Source organism: Atheta coriaria, unplaced genomic scaffold, assembly GCF_025399875.1.
Source record: "Atheta coriaria isolate IRGN ID8LTWV9N9 unplaced genomic scaffold, Caltech_Dcor_3.1 hic_scaffold_9_pilon, whole genome shotgun sequence".
In the NCBI taxonomy this organism is placed as follows: domain Eukaryota; kingdom Metazoa; phylum Arthropoda; class Insecta; order Coleoptera; family Staphylinidae; genus Dalotia; species Dalotia coriaria.
Genome location: NW_027045451.1, coordinates 2,825,662 through 2,846,797, shown reverse-complemented (window position 1 = coordinate 2,846,797; position 21,136 = coordinate 2,825,662). Strand labels below are relative to the sequence as shown.

Sequence of the window (21,136 nt, the reverse complement as noted above, 5' to 3'; positions counted from 1 at the left end):
AACTGTCAGCCGACGGAACGACACACGCGTGAACCGAAAATGAACGCATCCCATCACACTTGTGAAACCACGATCACGTCCGATTCTAGGGCATGTCGCCTATTCTTTATTAAATATTAATCGATGTACTTAATTATGTTCTGAAGAAACCAAAACTAGTCGCGATGAACACGTGCGATCCACTCGTTGGCCGGAATTACACTGAATGTGCACTGAACTGCACACAGCTAACGTCGGCTACACGCGGTCACTATCAGTATTGCGATACGCTGGCTGAACACGTAAAAAAATATATACAAACATCGCGTGAACCTAAACTGAAAGCATAGCAGCGCCAGTTTTGTTACTACTAACACACTCATTAATCTTTAATCTCTAGGCCCATTTGTCACCCAAATGTTTAATACCGACCAAAATTAATAAAAGTTCTGACTGATTTAAGGGCACTTACTGACACTATCTGAAAAAAATAGAATTAAAATCGAGGCAGGAAAACGCGAGATACAGACGTTTTTTCACCATAACTTTTCAAAAATGACCAAAATTGATAAAATTAGAGACCCATTTAAGAGCACATCCCGGCACTTAAGGATGTGGAATAATATCGATTAAATGTTTCTATTTTAAAATGCACATGTTCAAATTTCGCTACTGTTAGTATTACTTAAAATTAAACGTAATTTAATACTATATCAGAAAACGTCAAAATGAGAACCAAGGATAAATTTATACGATTCACTCCAACTATGATGCGAGTCATTTATTAGAAAAACAAATAAATTGTACCGGTTAAATTACAAGAAAAAGAAGTTAAATAGAATATACGAATTGTGTTTTAATAAAACAAATCAAATAAAAGTAAAACACAAACAACTAAAACACGTGTTATTCAGATAAATTAAACGCTACATTGATTAAAAAGTTAATAAAAACAAAACCAACGACACTAGCGCAACCTAGGTGTGAGAATTTAAACTAATCGACGGTAAAGTACGCCAGCACCATCTAGCTTTCGCGGAACTAACTACGCCAAACGTAACAGAAAACTGCAATATAGCTATTATAGAGCAACTACCAAAGCAATTTTAACAAAATGACTCAAAGTAAAGTTAAGTGAAAAGCAAGTTTTAAAAATAATAAATTTCCATACTTACAATATAATGTAAGTATGACCACGCTGCGAAATCGCATCCAGTAGCCTTAAAACACAAATATGCCATTTTTATGTCTTCCTCTTTTGATACAAAACTAAGATATGAATATAATAAACATTTTCAATACTTACAAATTAATGCAAGAATGACTCTCCTGCTAGGTTCTGTACAGCCTCCAGAACCCTAAAACAGACAAAAATTAGTTTTATTGATTTAAAATATTTTGCTAAATACAATGTCAAAAAAACATCTTTATAGCAATTCTCTTTATAAAACTTCCCGAAAACGCTAAAATAATGCAATAGATAATATTTTCAGTTTTTTTTTTCTTTATTTTCTATCATACATGTAGAAAAACAAAACTTGCTTAAACATAAACAGTTTAAGAATCAGCAATGGTGACCTCAACCTCTACACCAGGTTCAATGGAAATTGAGGTGATCTGCTTCACAATCTCGGAAGGAGAGTGAAGATCAATGACGCGCTTGTGGATCAACATACGGAAGCGATCCCAGGTCTTGGAACCTTCACCACAAGGTGTTTTGCGAGTGGTGATTCTAAGCGTCTTGGTCGGCATGCGAATGGGGCCCTTGACACGGAGCTTTTGCTTCTTGGCGCCGAGGATAAGGTCGCTGCAGACCTTCTCCAAAGAGCGCACGTTGCAAGAGGTCAGCGTGATGCGGATGCGATGGATAGGTGCCGACTCTTGGCCAGGCTTTTCCGGATTCTCTGCCTTCATGGTTGCCTATAAGCAAATTAATTAATTATAAACAAAACACTTAAATTGAATATAGCTGGTTAAGTAGTTATAAGCAAATTTTAAAAATTAAATCTCGAAGCTAACTGATCCACGTATTTGAGGTTATATACGCAAAATGTTAACAGAAAACATTGTTTATACATGGAATAACTGGTCAAAACTAATAAATAACACAATTATAAGCTTACCATTGTTGATTCAAAACAAATGAAACGCTTCTGGTCGAGATAATCAAATATTTCGAGCGAATTTGATCAGCGCTGAACCAGAAACGGCGTGCACGGATCAAGCCACGAACAAAATGGCAGAGTTGCTTGTTTTGACGCTTCGGGAATCTTCGTGCACCATTACCAACATAAAGAAACTATAAAAGGAACTATACAACCAAGCATAATAATTTTAAATTTTGGATATCAATCATTTTTAATGAATATTTATGTTACACAGCAATAAATATTAATTTTCATATTCACATATTATATTTTAATTATACCTATGCTTTTACCTGTTGTATTCGATCAAACAAACGCAATAGTTGCCATAACAACGAATAAACAAGATAATTTGACGGAAAAAGTCAGACTGTATACAGCAAATAATCAATTTTCTACAATTTTTATAAACGCTTTCTACAAAATATAAAATATACCCTTATTTTCAATTGCAATGATGGCTCGAAGAAAAATACGCGCCAAAGGAGACCACACGTAATATTTACGATAACTTTTTTTAAAGCAAATAATTTTATTTTAATAACTTTAGTATTGAAGAATGCAACCATACAGTAAATAGTGTTCCTATTCACTATCATCCTCCAACTGCAAAAGAAGGTAAACCACAGATTACCTTAGTTTCCGGAACCGGAAAATGTGAAAGCATTATCATTCCAAGTCGAGAGCCACTCGCCATTCCTGGCATCTTAGAAAAGAAAGATTTCGAACGTCTTAAAAAACAAGCGAAAGTATTATCAAACGAGGAAAGAAACGCGCTCCTTAAGGAAGCAGAACAAAGGAAAAAGCAGCAACATGTTGATTCAGATAAACGAAAAGAACTGCTACGAAAGTTACATAATAAAGCACCGGAAAAAGGCTCAATCTTAGATGAAGCAGAAATGGAAGCTACCAAAAAGAATCAGTACATGTTACAACGTGCACGAGAACTGCGACAAGAGCAAGAAGACGAAGTAAAAACTTTGAATGGAATTATATTAGCTAGTAAATGTTTGGCAATTCGAGAAGCTCAAATTGCGGAGAAAAAGATTATAGCGAAAGAACTCGAAGATGAAGAACGTCGTTTAGATTTGATGATGGAACAGGAAAGACAACGTGCCATGCAGGAAGAAAAAGAAAAGCAGAAAGAAATCGAACTGCGTAATCGTCAATTTGTTGGTCAGGTAAAAGAACAATTGAAAGTGAACGAAATTCATGCACTCATAGATCGCGAAAAACGTGAGGAAGAAGCAAGAACTAGCAACAAATTACTGATTGCGTTCCAAAAGGCACAACTGGAAGAAATTCAGGAAAAGAAAAAGAAACAAGAGCAAACCAGGGAAGATTTGCGTAAAGCAAACGAATCTGCAACAAAGTTTAAGCAAATGAAGGAAGAAGAGGAGCGAATGATAGATCTTCGCGTAAATAATTGTTGGAAAACTATGTTTATTATCATTATTATATAATTATTTAATATTTTAGTTAAAACAATTTATGGAGCAAAAGGAAAAAGAGGAAGAGGAACGGAAACAGCAACAAGCCATATTAAAACAATGTAAAGATTCAGACATTCAACGGCTTGGCGAAAAAGTCAGAGAAAGCGAATTGTTGGCGATTAAAAGGGAGGAAATGAATGTCTTTCGATTACATGAAGAGGTATTATATTTAAAAATCAACAACTTTGATTCTAAGTTAATTTTTATAGGCAGAGCGTGACTGGCGTAAGAATGAAAAAGAAAAAGCGATTAAACGAAAAGAAGGCATTGAGAAACTGCGCATCGAACGCCAGAAACAGATTGATGACATTAGAGAAGCTCAGGCATTGGAGATCGCCAGAGACCAGGAACAATTTTCTAATGTATTTGTTATTGAATTTTGTTGAATTAATTTACTAATGCAAGTATATTTGCAGGTTTGTAAGATACAACGCAAACAGTACGAACGCGAGATAGAAAAACGCAAGGAAGATAAACTCAAAGCCGAGCAGAATCGCCGCGAGCTTTTAAAACAAGTTAACTTTAAAGAAAAGCAACGCATTGATCGAAGACGGCTTAAAATGGAAGAAGGCGAAGCCATGCGTCTTGAGGACGAGCTGCGCAAGGTGGACTTATTGGAAACTTTAGAACGCAAACTAAATGCACTCGGGTAAGTTTCATATTACGTAAAAGTGCATAAAATTTAAAAATGGTCAGTCATTTATTGCAAAACTGCATTTTGTCCAAAAAACGATCATAGTGCAAAAATATATTCTGTTTTCAGTGAGAGCAGCATCCCGGAACGGACGATTCAGGACATCAGACGTCAGGCCGAGAAGAAGATCAAAGCACACCTCCTGTGAGCATCCCGATACGGCAAGAAACAAATAATTCGACCAAAAACCAAATTCCTAACTAATCCAATTATAAAAGACACAAAAAAAGTAACAAACATTTTCTTCTTCAATAAGAATTAATCTAAAGGCAAAGAATTTTTTTCAAATAAATTTTTTAATGAAAAACAACTATAAATAGAAAGTGCTAATAACGCAATAATTAATACACAAAATAAACAAGAAAAAATGTAAAATAAAAAAAAGCGTCGAGACACTTCCAGGCCTGCAACAATATCAACAACTGATAATTAAATAACGATCATATTATTGCAAACGTACTAGAGGCAGGATTTAAATTAACAGATCGATTACTTACTAATAAGCAAGCGATAAACATTGTTACGCTTGAATTAAAACTTCCTAGAAAGAGTACACACTATTGTTTTTCAATATTGGGCACACGATAATTATATAAAGATAAAACTGCAAGTGCATAATAAATCAAACAAATACAAACACATCGTTCAAAAGTGTTGACAAAAATTGACAAATTTACCTTTTTGGTGTTCGAAATCCTCAATTTTTGTCCGTCGTCCGTAGAAAATTCATTACCTAAAAACATGGTATTTGGTTTTCATACAAAGCACGATGGTATTAATGTTTAATCGTAATCATATCATAATCATAATATAAGAGCATACTTATTAAATATTATTCGCTATCGAGTATAGATAGAATATGAATAATCATGTTTATGTGTGTGTGTTCAAAAATGTCTTCGGTCTCATGGTTAATACAAATCGTCAAGTTATATCAGAGAACATAGGAAAATAACGACGTTGCGTGGCAAAGAAACAAAAATATTACGAATATTATAGTAAAAGACGTTAATATGTTAATAGATATATATGCGTGGCCAACACGAGATTCATTTTTCATTTGATAAAAACAAAATGCGTTCCTCATAGGTCAGTCCATCCACGATGCCTAAAAATGTACAATCTGCATGCGCAATCCTGCAACACATTGCTATACATACACAGTTTATGAAATTTGACGCAAGTTTTGAGCTACACAAATTTGTGAATAGTGGGTTGCCACCTGCAAAAATCAATGCACAATTTGTTGCAACGTACGAAAATAGAAAATACATGAGCATATATATAATATAAAATAATGATTAATGAATTGAATACATATGATCGAAATTATTTCTTTCGCCAAGGAAAACCTACAAACGTGTGTGAACCATTTATGTTTCTATAATCATGTCATCGCTTATAATGCTACATTTGTGTTGTTAGTCGTGTTGATGTTCATGAGTTGTGTCCAGTATGGCCAGTAAATTTAAAACTTATCTTTTCAATTATGTACTTATTCTTACGCTAAATATGTTGTAACTAACTACTATCTAAGCTTTCTTTAATTCGTCGTAAACGTATTTAAATGTAATCTGGAAGCTATATAATTATTTATTCTCTTAATCGTGCATTAAGTTTGAATATTCAGTAATTTTATTCTTAAATTTTGTTTTGTAGAAGACATTTTCAACGTTTCGTTTTATTTTCAAATTCGTCAACTCTCCAATCTGCTATGCATACTTCAAAATATTCTATGTACAATCAATTATTCAAGTTCTTAGTATGTAGCTTAACGTCTTTCATCATTCCTATATCTAATATATTATACCATTACTTTCTCGTCATTGAAGTTTAAATTCTTTAATTCTTTCATAATTAAGCGGTACGTGAGAAAGTTAAATTAATATTTTATAAAAGTGAACAAAAAGTATACGTATTAAGCCATTACAAAAGCAAATATACGTCGGAATAAGTAAAGTCGCATGGATTAAACCATTACTTAACTTATACCGAATGTACGATGAAAGAGAAACATATTCAACGAAAGAAATCGATTATACTTAATAAACAAACAATCGCAAATATATAATTTCGCACATTCCTCTTGCGCGCGTCGCCGAATAGAGCACTTAATACGCTTAATACTTTTCGATTAAAGAGTTCATAGAATGATTTGTAACTTTAAGCGGCTGGTGAATATCTTCGGCTGTCTTCGAGATGATTTCTTCAGCGCCGCATCCGACGCACCTAAATTCTACGCTTTCGGCAACAACCAACCCAACAAATCGCAATCAAACATGTTCAATGTGAATGTTCAACCTTCAATAGCATCAGTATCAAACACCAATAACGTTTTCATCAAAGGGATACACATTATGCACATGTTATGGTAATGTTCATCGTCTGCATCATCATCAGCATGGTTCATCATAGGTTCGTCTTATTTTTTTTTTGTTTAACAACCGTAATTTGCGAAAATTAGTCAAGCACGCCGTCCTTGGCAATTGATGACCGAGACATAAAATGGCAAATTCAAGTGGCGGCGGCGATATTCATAGGATTTATCTGTAAATTGCACAAGAAAACACAAGATTGGAAGCGGTCGCTATATGCATCGGACCCAGATTTTGTTTTTGCCTGTAAATTCACTAACAATACTATCAACAAATTCAAAATACATGTAACAAATGAGCATTTTCTCCAAATAACCCCAAGTTATCCAAGTTATTGGAAGAAACAAAGGGATGCAATTAATTTCGAATAGATTTTATATTGCAATAGGCGTCTGAAGAACGTATTTTGATATCTAACAATACAAAGCCTTAAAACAAAATCCATTCTTCTGACTGCACATATTGCAATAATAAATAACTCACTAAGCATCCCCTTGTTGTATCTACTCCAAAACTATGTGTAACTTACTCTGCTCCAGCATTACAATGAATCAAAGATAGTATTATAAGTACATGAAAAACATTAAGTGATTACATTAAGAATAAAAGTGTTAAGAGCAAACAAAGGTAAGCGAATAAATCGTGTAGCCAATTAGGTATATTGTATATGAAAGAAATAAAACTACGGTCGCCTACGCGCAGGTTGCTGCCAAGTCTCGCCTGCCCTCTCTGCCCTGTCTGTAATACCTAACTCCAAATAATGAATCGACAAGGAGAGAGAAAGAGCATAATAGCACACAAATCAAACACAATGTCAATACAAACATCGATTAATAAATCAACAAATCAATTCAAAGTCATGTCAATAAATCACGTGCAGCAAGTAATCACCAAATAATTAGTTTTGCACTTTCAAGTCAATATGTAAATGCGTGAATGTACAAAAACACAGATATATATAATATACAAAATGGCGACAAGGTTGTGGTGGTGCGATATTCGATTAGAAAATTTTATCATAGTGTGTAATCATTTATCTCAGATATAAAAGAAAATTCGAAATACGAGTTGACGACCCTCAATGGATCGTTCGTCGCCCGAACCAATCGTAAAAACATAATTGTAATGTATGATAAGCGTTAAGGACGTAGTCGATTATAAAAATATAAACAAAATCGAAGAGAGGACAATCCGAACGCAAATACACGTATATATAAAAGTACAGTTAAGCCACGAAAGGGCGGTGTGTGATGGGGTACTCACGTTTTGTGTGTCGATGCCGACTGGGGGCGCGTTGTTGAGATCATTCAGTCGGAGGACGGCTGCTGCGTCTGCGGTGGGGCTTGCCCTGCGTGCCGGGGCACCGCCATAACCGTAACCAAAGTTATATTGACCGGCAGCGCCTTGCGGAACGGATGCTGTCTGTCCAGCTTGCGCACCATAATAACCTATATATCAAAATAATGTTAATTTTAACAAAGAAGGATTAATCTTGATAAAAACATACCTGTTTGTCCTTGGTATGCACCGTACGACTGCTGGTAAGCTGTCGTCATCGATGCCTGCGAAGATTGCAGGTTTGGTTGGGTACCAGCTGGCGGTGCAGAACTCTAATAAGTTAAATATTACAAATTAAACACTGCTTTTAGTACTGCTATTAAAATTAAATACTTTGTTTTTCATCTGCGCTTCAATCGCTTCAGCTTCTTTATGTTTGCCCAAGCTGCGATAATAATCCGCCCACTGAGCGCTGTAATCTGGTTGACCATTCGCTGCAGGTTGCGCACCTCCTGCTGCAGCAGCGGCCGCTGCTGCTTGTGCAGTTGCTGAATGCGTGGGATTCGCAGCGTTCGCTAAACTTGGCGTTGGCGCACTAGTAGGTGTGGGACCTTTGGTTTTCGACTACAAATAAACCACAATCGTTTATTTAATACACATTACCACATTGTAAGCGTAGGTACCTGTTGTTCTATCATCTCTGCTTCTCGATGCATGCCCAGGGACCGGTAGTACTCAGCCCATTGCAGTGAATAATCTGGTTGACCCGCTCCTCCTGGCATTTGTACACTGCCACCAGGTACACCAGCTTGCTGTCCTCCATCGGCACCGTTACCGGCTTGTTGTGGACCGTTCCACTGCTGCTGGAAGCCTGGCACGCCCCAACCCTGGGGATTGTAACCCTATTAATCAAAAATAAATATGAAAAAAATAAAATAAATTTAAAAAAGAAGAGTAAACATAGTTTTTAGTTTGAAAAATAAAATAAAAACTTACAGTAGGGAGAGCATTGGAGACATTACCACCCGCCGCAACAAAATTGATGGGTAGTTGAACCTTATCGCTAATAATACGCTTCGCCGCCTCAATTTGCTCCGGCTCGCCACGAATAATAAAAGTTTTGTCACCATTTGGATGTGCTGGTGAGCGCCGATCAAGCTCGCAATGCGCACCCGAATTCATGTTAATCTGCTTTATCGTGTCGCCACCTGAAATAATTCAATTATAAGATAATAATCACAAATCCATTTCGTTTCTTTGTTACCTCGGCCAATAATAACGCCACATTTGGAAGCAGGCACTGTGAACGTTACCTCAGCGGACTGCCGCCGATCATCCCAACCCTGATAATCATTTCCACCATTCCGGCCATTTCCCCGTCCGTCAAACCTGTCTCTGTTGCCTCGGTTGCCGCCACCGTTTCGGCCACCGCCGTTTCCGTCGCCATCACGTCGAATTACACTATCGATAAGCTCCTCTATTCTTTGACGAGCTTGTTCGACATTCTGTGGTTTGCCAGAGAGGTAACACCGCCTCTCGCCGGGTCCTTCGTCTCTGGCTTGTTGGAATTGCACTCTTGCGCCGGTTTCAGCTTGGATTTTCTTTATCATATCTCCTCCCTTGCCGATAACAACACCGACAGCTGCCCTTGGAACTAGTACTTCTACTTCATTGCCGCCTCCTCCGCCACCGCCGCCACCATTACCATAGTCGTTGCCACCTTGGAAACCTTGACCTCCACGGTCACCACGATCGCGACCACCTCCTCCGCCCTGGCCTCCACCGCCACTTCCTCCTCGATTGAAAGCCTGCATTTCTTTTTCAGCTATCAGATCATAAACCAATTGTTTTGCGTATTCTACTTTCGCGGGATCGCCGCTAATGCGTAGAGGTTTTTCCTGTTCTTGATTGGGACCATCTTGAATGACAACCATTTTGGCACCGGAACGTTCCTGTAATTGTTTTATTGTTTCCCCGCCCTTGCCGATTATCAATCCGACTTTCGGGCCGGGAACCATTATTTCCACAAAGTTACGCCCCGCATTGCCATTTGCACCTAGAATAATTGATTGCAATAATTACTTCAAACGATGATTGAATATTTTACACATTAGTTGGAAATAATCGGGTTCAGGAATTCTAGGAGTGGAGGAGAATCCGTTATAACCTTCTGGAGAAATGTGAAATACTGGATACAATCCTGTTAAATGAGAGGAAACAAAACGTGCAAGGAGTTGCTTCGTGCGTGAATTTAGCAAACTTGTGTTTGATATTTTACCCTGTCCAAGTCCGGGTCCAAGATCGAGCCCGGCGATGCCTTCGGAACGTCCGCGCTGGTGCACGATATTCATGATGAGCTCCTTTGCTCTGGTGATAGCCTCACGCGAGCCCGACAACGAGCAAACGCGTTCCGGCTGACCAGCAGAGTCGGGTGCCATCTGAATCTTACAGCCGGACTCGACCTGTAAGCGCGTTATTTGTTCGCCACCCCTTCCTATTACTGTAAAAATATTTATATGCATATGAATACAATTGTATCAAATGAATTCTTAGATAAATTCATGTGCAAACTGATTAAATTACTTGGTAGAGGTTAAGTTAATTAATAAAACTTACTCAATCCAACCATTTTATCAGGGACCTTGATGTCTTCATTAATCTGAGGTCCACCCCCAAGGGCCGGCTGCCCCATACTCTGTCCCATTGGTCTGGGAACATTTCCAACCATTGAAGTTGCTAGTTTCTTGCTATCGGGCTCTAAAATTAATCCCTCTTCTTCTAACGTTAGTGATGATAGAGTTACTTGTAAGTTTAATTTACCTTGCCCATCTTCCAAAGGCCGCTTCTGTCCCGCGCCCGCGGTAGGGTTGATTTTTGCCGCTATCTGCAAGGGTAAACAAAGTTACTAAAACTGCACGACTGACAAACGCGGTGTGCTATAGTGACGAATGATTGTAAAGTGGGTGAAGTATAATTCGCATTCGTTGCAAAATCTTAGCAGGCGAAGCCGGAAGAACGCGGGACTAAAGAAGAATATCGCAGAGGCGTCTTACTTGTTTCGCTCGTTGGAGGGCGGCGGCAAACGCCGACGATGTGTTGAAATTCTGCTGTGGTGGCGGCGCTACCGCTGAATAGTCACTCATCTTTTACATTCACAATGCCGACATGGAAAGTCTTCTATGCTACTCGGAATCTATAACATGGAGTGCGTGCCCACCGTTCGCGTGAAGAACTCCCGTTTTGCTTTTGATAGCGATCGGACAGCGACAGCGTTGTTAGTGACTTTTTTTAGTGATTCGCAATACCAACCAACGTTAATTTCCCCTCCAAATCAGCGTTCCAATTGCAGAAACCAACTCTTGGCTTTATTAAACCTGTATTATCATTTATATTTGCCCAATATATACAGATATTATTAAATAACTGAAAACAACACCCAAAATTAATTATGAATTAATTTATATTGTTTCTAAACTCGAATAAAATCACATTGTATAATTCAAACAAATGATGCTACCTATGTTGCCACCTAAACACACCCAGAACTGGATTATCTGCTGAATATTTCAGGTTTTGGGAATAAACTGCCAGCTATAATTAAAGACTAATCCAATAAGTTCAATTACTATGAATTATCAACAAATTTAATAAGAGGCTATAGGGACGCTATAATAATCGGCAACGGTGTAAATTCGAGCGATGCGCTCGCAGCGCTTACTAGTCGTACCGCCATTTTGCATCGCATTTGCCAGTACAGCGGCTCCTGAACGCCGCGACGCGAAGACAGCCAACAAGCCAACGGGTCTTACAAAGTTTCACCAGGAAGTTTCGCGCCGATCGCTAACCGCGCATACGGGATTTCAACGCGGCGACTTTCATGTGCATCATACGCCCGCGCGCGTGTCAATGATTTGTGTAAAGTGCGCGCAGCGTTGGTTCCTGGACTTTGAGAAATAAATGTAAATAAATCCCGCTTGGAGTCACCAACGTAACCAACTCAGGTTAGTAAATTGCAGTTCAACAATCGCATCCGTAATTTTTCAATAGATTTTCATCTACAACTATGTATTTGTTTCCATGGTATATAGAAAATTATTCAGAGCGTACGCGTCGAACAAGTGCGTGCGGTTCTCGTTTGTTTTGATTACCGTTGCTTTTTACTTAACCCTATGAGGAACGCCGAAAATTCGATGCGCGACTAGTTGTTTTCTTGGAAACTCTAACAATAAAATATTTAACTTGCATTTGTTTACAATATGATAATATTTGGAATAAACAATAGCGAATACAGCATTATCTTGTTGTTAAATGCAATAATTTTGTTTAGAACCGCTGCAAAATGTCGGAGATAGTTTACCCGCCTGGCTGCAGGCCAATCACAGACGACCTCGGCGCCGACGAGCTCATCCGACGCCTGAAAACCCTCGCGCATACACTCCAGGCCATGGGACAAGACGAGGGCGCCTACCAACAGTACATCCCGCTCGCATTACACCTTGCTGAAGAGCAATTCCTCTCACATCCGTCTCGGGACGTTCAGCTTCTGATTGCCTGCTGCATCGCTGACGTACTCCGCGTATACGCTCCAGAGGCTCCGTATAAGGACACCGATCAAGTGAAAACAATCTTCCTCTTTTTAATCACACAACTATCAGGGTTAAAAGACCCCAAAGACGCCGCTTTCAAGCGATATTTTTACCTCCTCGAAAATCTCGCATATGTTAAATCATTCAACATGTGTTTTGAATTGGAGGATTGTCAGGAGATTTTCTGCGCATTGTTTCATCTGATGTTTAAAATCGTCAACGACGAACACTCCGGCCGAGTGAAGAGTTTCATGTTGGATGTTTTATGTCCATTGATCACTGAAAGTGACATAGTCAGCAATGAGCTTCTGGATATTATCCTGATGAATATTGTTGAGCCAAACAAGACGAGCAAAAAGAACGCGTATTTGTTAGCAAAAGAGTTGGTTGTGAAGACGTCTGACACATTGGAGCCTTACATTCAAGGTTTCTTCAATCAGGTGTTGATTCTTGGTAAAGAAGACAAGACACTTTCAATTTGCGGCAAAGTTTATGATTTAATTTATGAATTGAATCATATTTGTCCGCATATTCTATTAGCAGTGCTGCCTCAGCTCGAATGCAAACTGAAAAGCCCTTCGGAGAGTGAGCGTCTAGGAGCTGTGGCGCTTTTGGCGCGAATGTTCAGCGAAAAAGATTCTGAACTCGCGCGTCGTCACACTCAATTGTGGCGTTCATTTCTGGGCCGCTTCAATGATATTTCCGTCGGTATTAGGACGAAATGCGTTCAGTATTCGATGCATTTCCTGTTAAATCATCCAGATTTAAGGAAGGACATCACTGATACTTTAAAAATGCGTCAGCATGATGCGGAAGAGACTGTGCGTTATGAAGTTGTCATGGCAATTGTTACAACTGCTCGGAGAGATTTCCAAGTGGTGTCTGACAGCGAAGACCTGCTGGAATTTGTCAAGGAGCGCACGTTGGATAAAAAATTTAAAATCCGCAAGGAAGCAATGAGTGGACTTGCGATGATTTACAGAAAACATCTCTCTGATCCTGACGTGCCGAACGCCACAAAGAAAGCTGTCACTTGGATCAAGGATAAAATCCTTAACGGTTATTACATGGCCGGTATGGAGGATCGTTTGTTGGTGGAACGTCTACTTAACACGTGCCTCGTTCCCTTCCAACTGCCCGCTGCTGAAAGAATGAAGAAACTTTATCATCTTCTTGGAACTGTTGATGATCACGCACGCAAGGCATTCATGGAGTTGCAGAAGAATCAACTCTGTGTGAGGAAGCTTGTCCTCGAATGGCTTGATTTGCATCGACGTCCATCAACATCTGATGTAGCTAAAGAGTCGATGAGTAAAGTAACTTCTCTGTCGCGATGTCTGCCAGAGCCTGTCAAAGCAAACGAATTTCTGACGAAGTTTTCTAATCATCTTAGAAAAGATGCTGCGCTTTTGGATGCAATGGATACAGTCGCTCGGCCGTCGGTTAGTTGTCAAGAATGTTCTGAGGCTACTGCGAGTGTATTAAAGAAGCTCGGCCAGCCGGTTATGACGAATTTGTACTACAATACAGTGAAGATGCTCCTGGAGAGAGTTAGCAGTGTAATGGTTGATCACAATGCAATTAAACTACTTGTAGGCTATGTGGATGATTGTTTGCGTGGAGGGAACACGGTTGAAGAAGTCGGGTTACACCCAGCGACTGCTGGCGACCGTGGGTTGAAACTGCTTGTCATGTTGAGTAGTGTTTTCCCATCCCATTTTCATCATACGGATGTTTTGGAGGAGTTGATGGAGATGTTGAATATTGAGGATGAAAATGTGGCGCCTTTAGTTCTTAGCGTTTTCACTTGGTTAGGAAAATATAAAAGTTTATGTAAGTAAACCTAGATAATTGAGTTTAATTGTAATTTGTATTTATTTTGTGGTTTTATGTTTATAGCTGAAGATTTCCCGCAACTGATGGAGTCTCTCGCCCCAATGTGTAAAAACTTTGCTGAAACCGGCACACCAAAGCAGGCGAAACAGGCTATCCGCTGTATATACGTGAATATGGTCGATTTGCACGATACGCTATTCCCTGCCATCCTAGAAGCAACGAAGAACAACTTGGAGCCGCAGAATTTATACTATCGCACGGCGATTGTCACCTTGGGTCATATTGCGTTTAACGTGCCCGAAAAATGCAAAGTTCAAATCAAAAATATTGTTTCCCGAAAGGTAAACTAACAAATTTCACATTATTGCATTATGTAACTTTGTTTTATTTTATTTCACAGATTGTAAAAGAATTGTTGGTGAAAGATGTCAAAGATGGCGAAGAATGCCACGATATGGAAACGACGTGGTGCTCCGAAGACGACCTACCCGAAGAAACACGCTGTAAAATCGAAGGTCTCAAAGCAATGGCTCGTTGGCTGCTTGGGCTGAAACAAGATATTGCATCCGCGCAGAAAACATTCCGCATGCTGAACGCATTCATTCTACACAAGGGTGATTTGCTGCAATCAGGTAAACTTTCTCCTGCGGAAATGTCCTGGTTGCGTTTGTCCGCCGGTTGCGCGATGCTGAAAGTATGCGAACAGAAAGGTGTAGGCGATCAGTACACCGCCGAACAATTCTACAACCTCGCTACGCTGATGACGGACGAGGTGAAGCAAGTACGCGAATTATTTGCTGCTAAACTACATAAGGGATTGTGCCGCGGCTTGCCGAATAAATGCCTACCGTTGGATTTCATGGGCTACTACGCACTTGCCGGCAAGGAACCCGATAATAAGCTGAAACAGACTATCAAAAACTACATGGTGGCCGATATCAATAAGCGGCGCGATTGTGTCAAGACGTTGACAATGGGCGCGGGACAAATCGACAAGGCGATGAGTGAATTGCCGCACATACTGCCCGATTACATGCTGGTGTTTGCCATCCCAGTACTAGCGCATGATCCTGCTTTCTCCAAGTGGGACGATGTGAATGATTTGACGAAGGCGAGATTGTGCCTCTGGTTTATTCTCGAGCCGCTTATTAGCAAGAGCGAGTACTTTAGCTATGGATTTTACAAGAACTGCATCGAGCGTATGAAGAATCACAAGGATTCACTACGACCTGACGATGATTCAATTAATTACGTAAGTTATAATTAAAAAAAAATCTAAAACATAATTAACGTGTTTTTTTCCTTCTTTTTAATAGAAATTATGGGCGTTATGCGATTTAACGAGCGGATTGCTCCTGACGAAGACGTTACACTACGACATGAAGGACTTCCCGTCTGACACACGAATACCTGCGATGTACTTCACACCGCAGACAGATTTCGTCAACGCGAGAGTATTCCTCCCGCCAGAGTTGCAGTATCAACCGAAGAAGACCGGCATCACACTGTCAATGATCAACGCCGAGCGAAACAAGAAGGTGAAGAATAAGCACACCAAGCTGGAACCCTGTGGGCCGCTAGGCACAGACGTCCAAGTAAGTTTATTTTGTTTATTTTCTTTAGTAATCATTAGTTTTAATGGCAACATTATCATTATATTTGTCATACGTGCAAAAATAATTGTGTTTTAATTGTGCGCAAGCAGCCGCCTCAAGTATTAATTAAAGGAATAGATGCCCAGGTAAAAACACACGTTTGACATTGCTGTATTTTGAATTGTGTGTGTTTGATAATGTTATGTACATAAATGTGTGTTTTATTATAGCCTTCAGAAGCGTCGGAAACGAAGATACAAGTCCCGGGTCTGGAAGACATCGACGAGCCGCCGGCGAAGCGTCTACGCGAGCGAATAAAACTTGAGATGGATAAGTGACCGGATGCCTCATTGTAAATATGGATTGTATTTCTAAACAAGTTAAATGATAACTACCGATAGTCGATCTCCTTTTTTTCTACGTTTTATTTGTAACGTCTGTCGACAGTCGCATGTAATTTCCACACAAAGCAGTATATTCCGACGAAAGAGAACAATAACAGAAATAACTATACACTGTTATTTGAATTCTCTGATTGTGTATTTGAATGAAGACAGTAATTTTAATATCGCGAGGAGGACACATTAACTCAACTGTACTGTACAATAAGAGAAAGATAGTGCCGAATGGATTTGGGGGTGAGAGTACGAAAGAGGGTGGTTCGTTTCTGGTAAACGCAACTATTATATTCCTTGAACGTTTTGTTCAAAAAGCCGAAAGAAGTACCCGCTGTGTTTTTTTCATTTTTATCATACTATGATGATTTCTAGTTTAAGTTGTACAATGATTCATCTATTAAGTTAGCTTAAAATGTAAGTTTTACGGACACTCAACACAAACACATTTACATCTTTTCATTATTATGTATTTATTTGGTTGTATTGGATTGGTGTAAATGATTACAATTTGCTCTTTTATGTTCAGTGTAGTTTTATCTTATGTTATTTCGAATGCGTTCATTTTCCATCCCGATTATGTAATTTACATTTGGAGAAATATTTTTTTTACAAATGTATACTTAAAGTAAAAAACTATACATAAACAATTTGTGGATTGCATTATTACGAGATTGATAACCTTGATGGTATCTTTATTTATAAATAATAAGAGCTTTTGTTCTAACTTCCGATGAAATGATTCAGATCAAGCTTTGTTTCAAGTGTTTATTACAATCGATTATGACAAAAGTGGAATCCGCTTTTAAGAGGTTTGTCGCGAGTCAGATAACGCGCGGAATAATCCCCGGAGCATGTTCTCTATAAATGTATGTGTCCGGATATTGGCGTGCAACTTGGCAACCAAATTCGGTGAGTTTACATCACACTACGGATTATTACATATATTTCGGTTGGCGAGTGAGTGCTCGCCTTGGGCGAAAGTTCGGAAAGACCGCGTGCGGCTTCTCGTTCGTCAAATTGCGTAATAGTTTCTGTGTGCGTAAACTTTCACCTGTCATTCCCCTCGCATCGCAGCCTTGCTGCAGCGGGAAGTGGAAGTTTGGAGTGGTCACATTTTCGCGCAAGTTTCACATTCAACAATGAATGTTCTAACAAACGCGACGCTTTGATGTAATATTGCAATACAAAATAAAAATAGTTTGCGCGTGAAAGTGTTTACAAGAAGTTACGTTTTAAATTAACATATTATGTTTAGTTTCAATTGAAGTAAGTAAAAATTCTGCGCGTTTCTATATTCTATACAAGTTGCGGATTTGTTCTATTCGTGTGCAGCGCAGTGAATCTATCGAGGTCTTTTCTTATTTTCTCATTGCAACGCGAAAGGCATAGCTAACAATTTCAACCTTGCGCCGAGTGGAAAATGAGCACAAGCTGCTTGAGCGCTGATGCGTGATGACCACAGCTTCATACATTAGAATCGAAAACTTTAGTTCTAAAACTCATCAATATTTATTTTCGTAGATATTTTAAAATATTCTCTAAAGTGAAGCTGAATAGAAAGTTTGCAGCCGTGGATTATCTTTAATTTTTGACCTTTTAACATCATCGCCCGAACACAACATGAAAGATTCCACATCAAGTAAGTAGTTAATCGAAGATAATCAGTTTTTATTAATGCTAATTGCTTCTAACCATTGCTAAATTACATTACCTTGATTTTTAGATTTCGACGCTGAAAAATTTGTGGATAATTTAATAAATAACGGAGCACGAGTGAATTGTGACAATACAAATGATAAATATAATGAATATAAATTACCTGCTGATTTTGACGAAGAGAAATTTAAACGGTTTGAATAAAATAATTTGGTTTTTATTTTTTTTTACATGTTTATAAATTCGTAATATTTACAGGGGACAAAAATTCTATCATGACAACATATTTATGCTCTTCATGGGAAAGTTGACTGGGCTAGTGACGATTTTATCCATACCATCAATTTTAAAAATACTTGTTTTTACTAATATGTCTGCCACAACTTATACCTCCTACAGGCGTTACATGGCGACCATTTTTCACATGAATGTTTGGTATACGGATGATTTTAAACCTGGATCAGAGTAAGTTGGTGGTAACAACTGTTTTAAACCGAAAAAATACTTAAAATGTTTAATTTCTTTTATTTTTTAACCTGTAGTGATACAATTTTACTTTATTAAGGTTGGGAAACTTAAAAGAAACTTAAATAAGTAAAATAAATTTGAAACTTTTTAGTTTGTGGAAATCAATGGCAGATGTGCGAAGAAAACACAACACAGCAAGTAAACGCAGCGCTTGTGTTGGTGCCAATCGCATATCACAGTTGGACATGGCCATCACTCAATTTGGTTTCATGGGATACGCTTTGACCCACCCGGAAAAAATAGGACTATTTCATCCAGACCCAGTTGGATTAGAAGGTTTTGTTTACCTATGGAGAATCATCGGTGATTTAATGGGAATTGAAGATCAATTCAACATCTGTCGTCATTCTGCTGAGGATACGCGTGCTGTCTGCCAGCTTATTATCGAAAAGCAATTGAGAAAGTATGCTGAACAACGAGATCCTCTCTTTGTTAAAATGGCGAGCACTTTGGTTGAAGGCATGCAAGTTATGCAACCGTTCTTGTGTCCCGGATTAACACTAGTCGTTATCTTAAGATTGGTCTCGCCAGGGAGCCAACTTTTAAAGGAGGAGATGGCTAAACTAAACAAGGATCAGTTATGGTCTTATAACTTTGAACAACTTGTAATAAATTCATGCCGGCATTGGTTCTGGAGATGGTATTTGAATATGACATTGCACGTATCACTCTGGTTGATGAAATATTTTCCATTTTTGGCGTTGTGGAAATACGGCCGTAAAGATGGCTACGTACGGATTTTAGAAGAACCGGCGCCATCTTTGAGAAATGTTTACCAATCTGGTTAGTCACGGGTTGGAAAATTCGCTTGGTATTTAATTATTTTGTTTATAAAACAAGATTGACGCTTTAAAATTTGTTACAACACAACATATTTATATTAAACAATGTTCTATGATTAAAAATCTCGTAAAACTTCATCGAAGGCACCGAGCATCATCTCCACATCGACATTATTTTCTCTTTCAGCAATAATACTAGCGCTGGGCAATTCTGACGGTCGACAGGCTATTGGTTTCTCACTGAAGAATTTGTGATGCAAAGCCTATAAAAATATAGTTCAATTTCGTTAAATTTAAATATTTAGATGTTAACATACTGCTTTTGCGCTTAATCGTCGTTCTTGATCGTAAACAACAAAACTTTTAACAAAATTCCTTGATTCGACGGTAGCTTTAGGTAAAATTGTATTCCAACTAGACCCAGCATTTCGTGCAAATGTTATTTTATTATAATCTGGGAGTTCAGATAATCCAGGCCATGTTTCTTCCGATGGTGTACCAAGTGTATGCAACACAATTGCAAGTTGTTCAATATCAGTTTCACCCTAAAAATAATCATTTCCCTCAACTTCTAAAAACGTGATAAAAGCGATCTGAAACATTTATACCGGAAATAATGGCGATCTATTAATCATTTCTGCTGCAATGCATCCAACTGCCCACATATCAACCGAATTTGTGTATTTTCGTGCTCCGTACAACAACTCCGGTGCACGATACCACCGTGTCGCTACCTGATGAGAGTATAAGCGGTCTGGTTCATTTTCCACGTAGATTCTCGCCAAACCAAAGTCTCCGATTTTTAAAACACCGTTATTAGATATAAGCAAGTTTGTAGGCTTTAAGTCGCGATGCATGATGTGGTTTTCATGCATATACATCACGCCTTCCAAGAGCATCCAAAGATATGCTTTTATTTTTGGTAAATCGAGTTCTTCTCGAAGAAATTGCATCATAAGGTGTAGATTAGCGGGTAAGTATTCCATGACTATGACAAGGCCCATTCCAAGTGGGACTACATCGGTTAATTTGACTATCTATAAAAGTATTGTATGTAAACTTATGTAAATTTGATTAATCGAATTTAATATTACGTTTTCATGATTGAGGACTTTGAGTGTTGTAATTTCTCGAACCAGATTTTTGGGTATTCCCTCATCGAGGTTTTTGATAACTAGTTTTTTTAGAGCTACATTTTGGTTGTCGAAGCGGTCGATTCCTTTCATCACATATCCATGCGCGCCTTGACCAATTCGTCCAATAATTTTATACCGATCCATTTTATTTATTTTGTACCTACACAATTATTTACTTAAATGGTACATTTTTATTGAATATCTGCAAGTAAACGATTTTACACTATGTTTGTTTGTATTGTAAAGTTTAATTGATTGTTTCTCTTACGAAAGAAAAGTAAAATTATAAATAAATTTATTTAATACTGTAAAACTAGAAAAAATAAGTATAAAATTTATATTTTCTAAGTTGAGCCACAAAAAATACTACGGCAAAACCAGAAATTCAAATTTACTTCAGAGAATTTAAATTTTTGCGGTGACAATGTCATTGTCGCCATTTTCTAGTTCAAAGCAACATTTAAAATACTAATAAAACTACAAAAACGCATTCTTTGTATTGATTTAAAATAAAATAATAAATACTTTTGAAAAGAAGACAGTAATTCGATTTGACATTATTTTAAAATCTTCATCAATGTGTAGCGAAAAATCATTTGCGGTGTTATGTAACATGCGCGCTGTGCGCAAGCGTCGCGTTTTTGACTAGCGCT

The 21,136-nt window shown here is 38.3% G+C and overlaps 6 protein-coding genes across 12 annotated transcripts; 3 read left to right on the top strand and 3 right to left on the bottom strand.

The window, feature by feature from the left end:
• Window positions 1-1,465: 1,465 nt before the first annotated feature.
• LOC135799066 (small ribosomal subunit protein uS10-like) lies at window positions 1,466-2,263 on the bottom strand. The gene is made up of 2 exons (XM_065312076.1): window positions 2,103-2,263; window positions 1,466-1,899 (listed from the first exon to the last, which is right to left on the bottom strand). The coding sequence occupies exons 1-2, from the start codon at window positions 2,103-2,105 to the stop codon at window positions 1,537-1,539; spliced, it is 366 nt and encodes a 121-aa protein (XP_065168148.1). The 5' UTR covers window positions 2,106-2,263; the 3' UTR covers window positions 1,466-1,536.
• Window positions 2,264-2,472: 209 nt separating this feature from the next.
• LOC135798452 (cilia- and flagella-associated protein 45-like) lies at window positions 2,473-4,952 on the top strand. The gene is made up of 6 exons (XM_065311304.1): window positions 2,473-2,621; window positions 2,677-3,544; window positions 3,606-3,779; window positions 3,829-3,981; window positions 4,036-4,268; window positions 4,383-4,952. Exons 1-6 carry the CDS (start codon window positions 2,581-2,583, stop codon window positions 4,459-4,461), a joined length of 1,548 nt encoding a protein of 515 aa, XP_065167376.1. The 5' UTR covers window positions 2,473-2,580; the 3' UTR covers window positions 4,462-4,952.
• Window positions 4,953-5,082: 130 nt separating this feature from the next.
• LOC135798451 (far upstream element-binding protein 3-like) lies at window positions 5,083-11,238 on the bottom strand. 3 transcript variants are annotated; one of them, XM_065311301.1, is made up of 11 exons: window positions 11,020-11,238; window positions 10,787-10,850; window positions 10,583-10,741; window positions 10,245-10,466; window positions 9,231-10,022; window positions 8,963-9,174; window positions 8,650-8,868; window positions 8,360-8,590; window positions 8,196-8,298; window positions 7,952-8,136; window positions 5,083-6,860 (listed from the first exon to the last, which is right to left on the bottom strand). In XM_065311301.1, the coding sequence occupies exons 1-11, from the start codon at window positions 11,107-11,109 to the stop codon at window positions 6,828-6,830; spliced, it is 2,310 nt and encodes a 769-aa protein (XP_065167373.1). In that variant the 5' UTR covers window positions 11,110-11,238; the 3' UTR covers window positions 5,083-6,827. The 3 variants fall into 3 exon arrangements, with proteins under 3 accessions (XP_065167373.1, XP_065167375.1, XP_065167374.1); XM_065311303.1 differs by having other exon boundaries at window positions 8,650-8,853; XM_065311302.1 differs by having other exon boundaries at window positions 10,583-10,738.
• Window positions 11,239-11,698: 460 nt separating this feature from the next.
• LOC135798695 (sister chromatid cohesion protein PDS5 homolog B-B-like) lies at window positions 11,699-16,900 on the top strand. 2 transcript variants are annotated; one of them, XM_065311605.1, is made up of 7 exons: window positions 11,699-11,967; window positions 12,294-14,385; window positions 14,452-14,729; window positions 14,789-15,640; window positions 15,705-15,983; window positions 16,094-16,129; window positions 16,214-16,900. In XM_065311605.1, exons 2-7 carry the CDS (start codon window positions 12,306-12,308, stop codon window positions 16,319-16,321), a joined length of 3,633 nt encoding a protein of 1,210 aa, XP_065167677.1. In that variant the 5' UTR covers window positions 11,699-11,967; window positions 12,294-12,305; the 3' UTR covers window positions 16,322-16,900. The 2 variants fall into 2 exon arrangements, with proteins under 2 accessions (XP_065167677.1, XP_065167676.1); XM_065311604.1 differs by having other exon boundaries at window positions 16,091-16,129.
• A 291-nt stretch (window positions 16,901-17,191) lies between these two features.
• LOC135798247 (uncharacterized) lies at window positions 17,192-19,470 on the top strand. Of its 2 annotated transcripts, none has more exons than XM_065311026.1 (5): window positions 17,192-17,290; window positions 17,903-18,020; window positions 18,105-18,231; window positions 18,296-18,502; window positions 18,657-19,470. In XM_065311026.1, the coding sequence occupies exons 2-5, from the start codon at window positions 18,002-18,004 to the stop codon at window positions 19,351-19,353; spliced, it is 1,050 nt and encodes a 349-aa protein (XP_065167098.1). In that variant the 5' UTR covers window positions 17,192-17,290; window positions 17,903-18,001; the 3' UTR covers window positions 19,354-19,470. The 2 variants fall into 2 exon arrangements, with proteins under 2 accessions (XP_065167098.1, XP_065167097.1); XM_065311025.1 differs by lacking the exon at window positions 17,192-17,290 and adding an exon at window positions 17,301-17,647.
• LOC135798248 (cyclin-dependent kinase 20-like) lies at window positions 19,380-21,111 on the bottom strand. 3 transcript variants are annotated; one of them, XM_065311029.1, is made up of 5 exons: window positions 21,009-21,111; window positions 20,442-20,685; window positions 19,956-20,384; window positions 19,665-19,892; window positions 19,380-19,610 (listed from the first exon to the last, which is right to left on the bottom strand). In XM_065311029.1, exons 2-5 carry the CDS (start codon window positions 20,625-20,627, stop codon window positions 19,464-19,466), a joined length of 990 nt encoding a protein of 329 aa, XP_065167101.1. In that variant the 5' UTR covers window positions 20,628-20,685; window positions 21,009-21,111; the 3' UTR covers window positions 19,380-19,463. The 3 variants fall into 3 exon arrangements, with proteins under 3 accessions (XP_065167101.1, XP_065167099.1, XP_065167100.1); XM_065311027.1 differs by lacking the exon at window positions 21,009-21,111 and adding an exon at window positions 20,752-20,896; XM_065311028.1 differs by lacking the exon at window positions 21,009-21,111 and having other exon boundaries at window positions 20,442-20,694.
• Between the last annotated feature and the right edge of the window lie 25 nt (window positions 21,112-21,136).

Excerpts from the sequence above, each read along its gene's own strand:
- LOC135798248 (XM_065311029.1), bottom strand. The coding sequence starts at position 20,627 with ATGGATCGGTATAAAATTATTGGACGAATTGGTCAAGGCGCGCATGGA. Across the intron at positions 19,893-19,955 it reads ATAGATCGCCATTATTTCCG|GGTGAAACTGATATTGAACA; the intron begins GTATAAATGTTT and ends GATTATTTTTAG. Across the intron at positions 19,611-19,664 it reads GACGATTAAGCGCAAAAGCA|GCTTTGCATCACAAATTCTT; the intron begins GTATGTTAACAT and ends ATATTTTTATAG.
- LOC135798451 (XM_065311301.1), bottom strand. The coding sequence starts at position 11,109 with ATGAGTGACTATTCAGCGGTAGCGCCGCCACCACAGCAGAATTTCAAC. Across the intron at positions 10,742-10,786 it reads GCCTTTGGAAGATGGGCAAG|AAGAGGGATTAATTTTAGAG; the intron begins GTAAATTAAACT and ends TAACGTTAGAAG. Across the intron at positions 8,869-8,962 it reads TCTCCAATGCTCTCCCTACT|GGTTACAATCCCCAGGGTTG; the intron begins GTAAGTTTTTAT and ends TTTGATTAATAG.
- LOC135798452 (XM_065311304.1), top strand. The coding sequence starts at position 2,581 with ATGATGGCTCGAAGAAAAATACGCGCCAAAGGAGACCACAC. Across the intron at positions 2,622-2,676 it reads CGCGCCAAAGGAGACCACAC|TATTGAAGAATGCAACCATA; the intron begins GTAATATTTACG and ends TAATAACTTTAG. Across the intron at positions 3,545-3,605 it reads AGCGAATGATAGATCTTCGC|TTAAAACAATTTATGGAGCA; the intron begins GTAAATAATTGT and ends TTAATATTTTAG.
- LOC135798247 (XM_065311026.1), top strand. Across the intron at positions 18,232-18,295 it reads GACGAAGAGAAATTTAAACG|GGGACAAAAATTCTATCATG; the intron begins GTTTGAATAAAA and ends TAATATTTACAG. Across the intron at positions 18,503-18,656 it reads GATTTTAAACCTGGATCAGA|TTTGTGGAAATCAATGGCAG; the intron begins GTAAGTTGGTGG and ends GAAACTTTTTAG.
- LOC135798695 (XM_065311604.1), top strand. The coding sequence starts at position 12,306 with ATGTCGGAGATAGTTTACCCGCCTGGCTGCAGGCCAATCACAGACGAC. Across the intron at positions 14,730-14,788 it reads AAAATATTGTTTCCCGAAAG|ATTGTAAAAGAATTGTTGGT; the intron begins GTAAACTAACAA and ends TTTATTTCACAG. Across the intron at positions 16,130-16,213 it reads TTAAAGGAATAGATGCCCAG|CCTTCAGAAGCGTCGGAAAC; the intron begins GTAAAAACACAC and ends GTTTTATTATAG.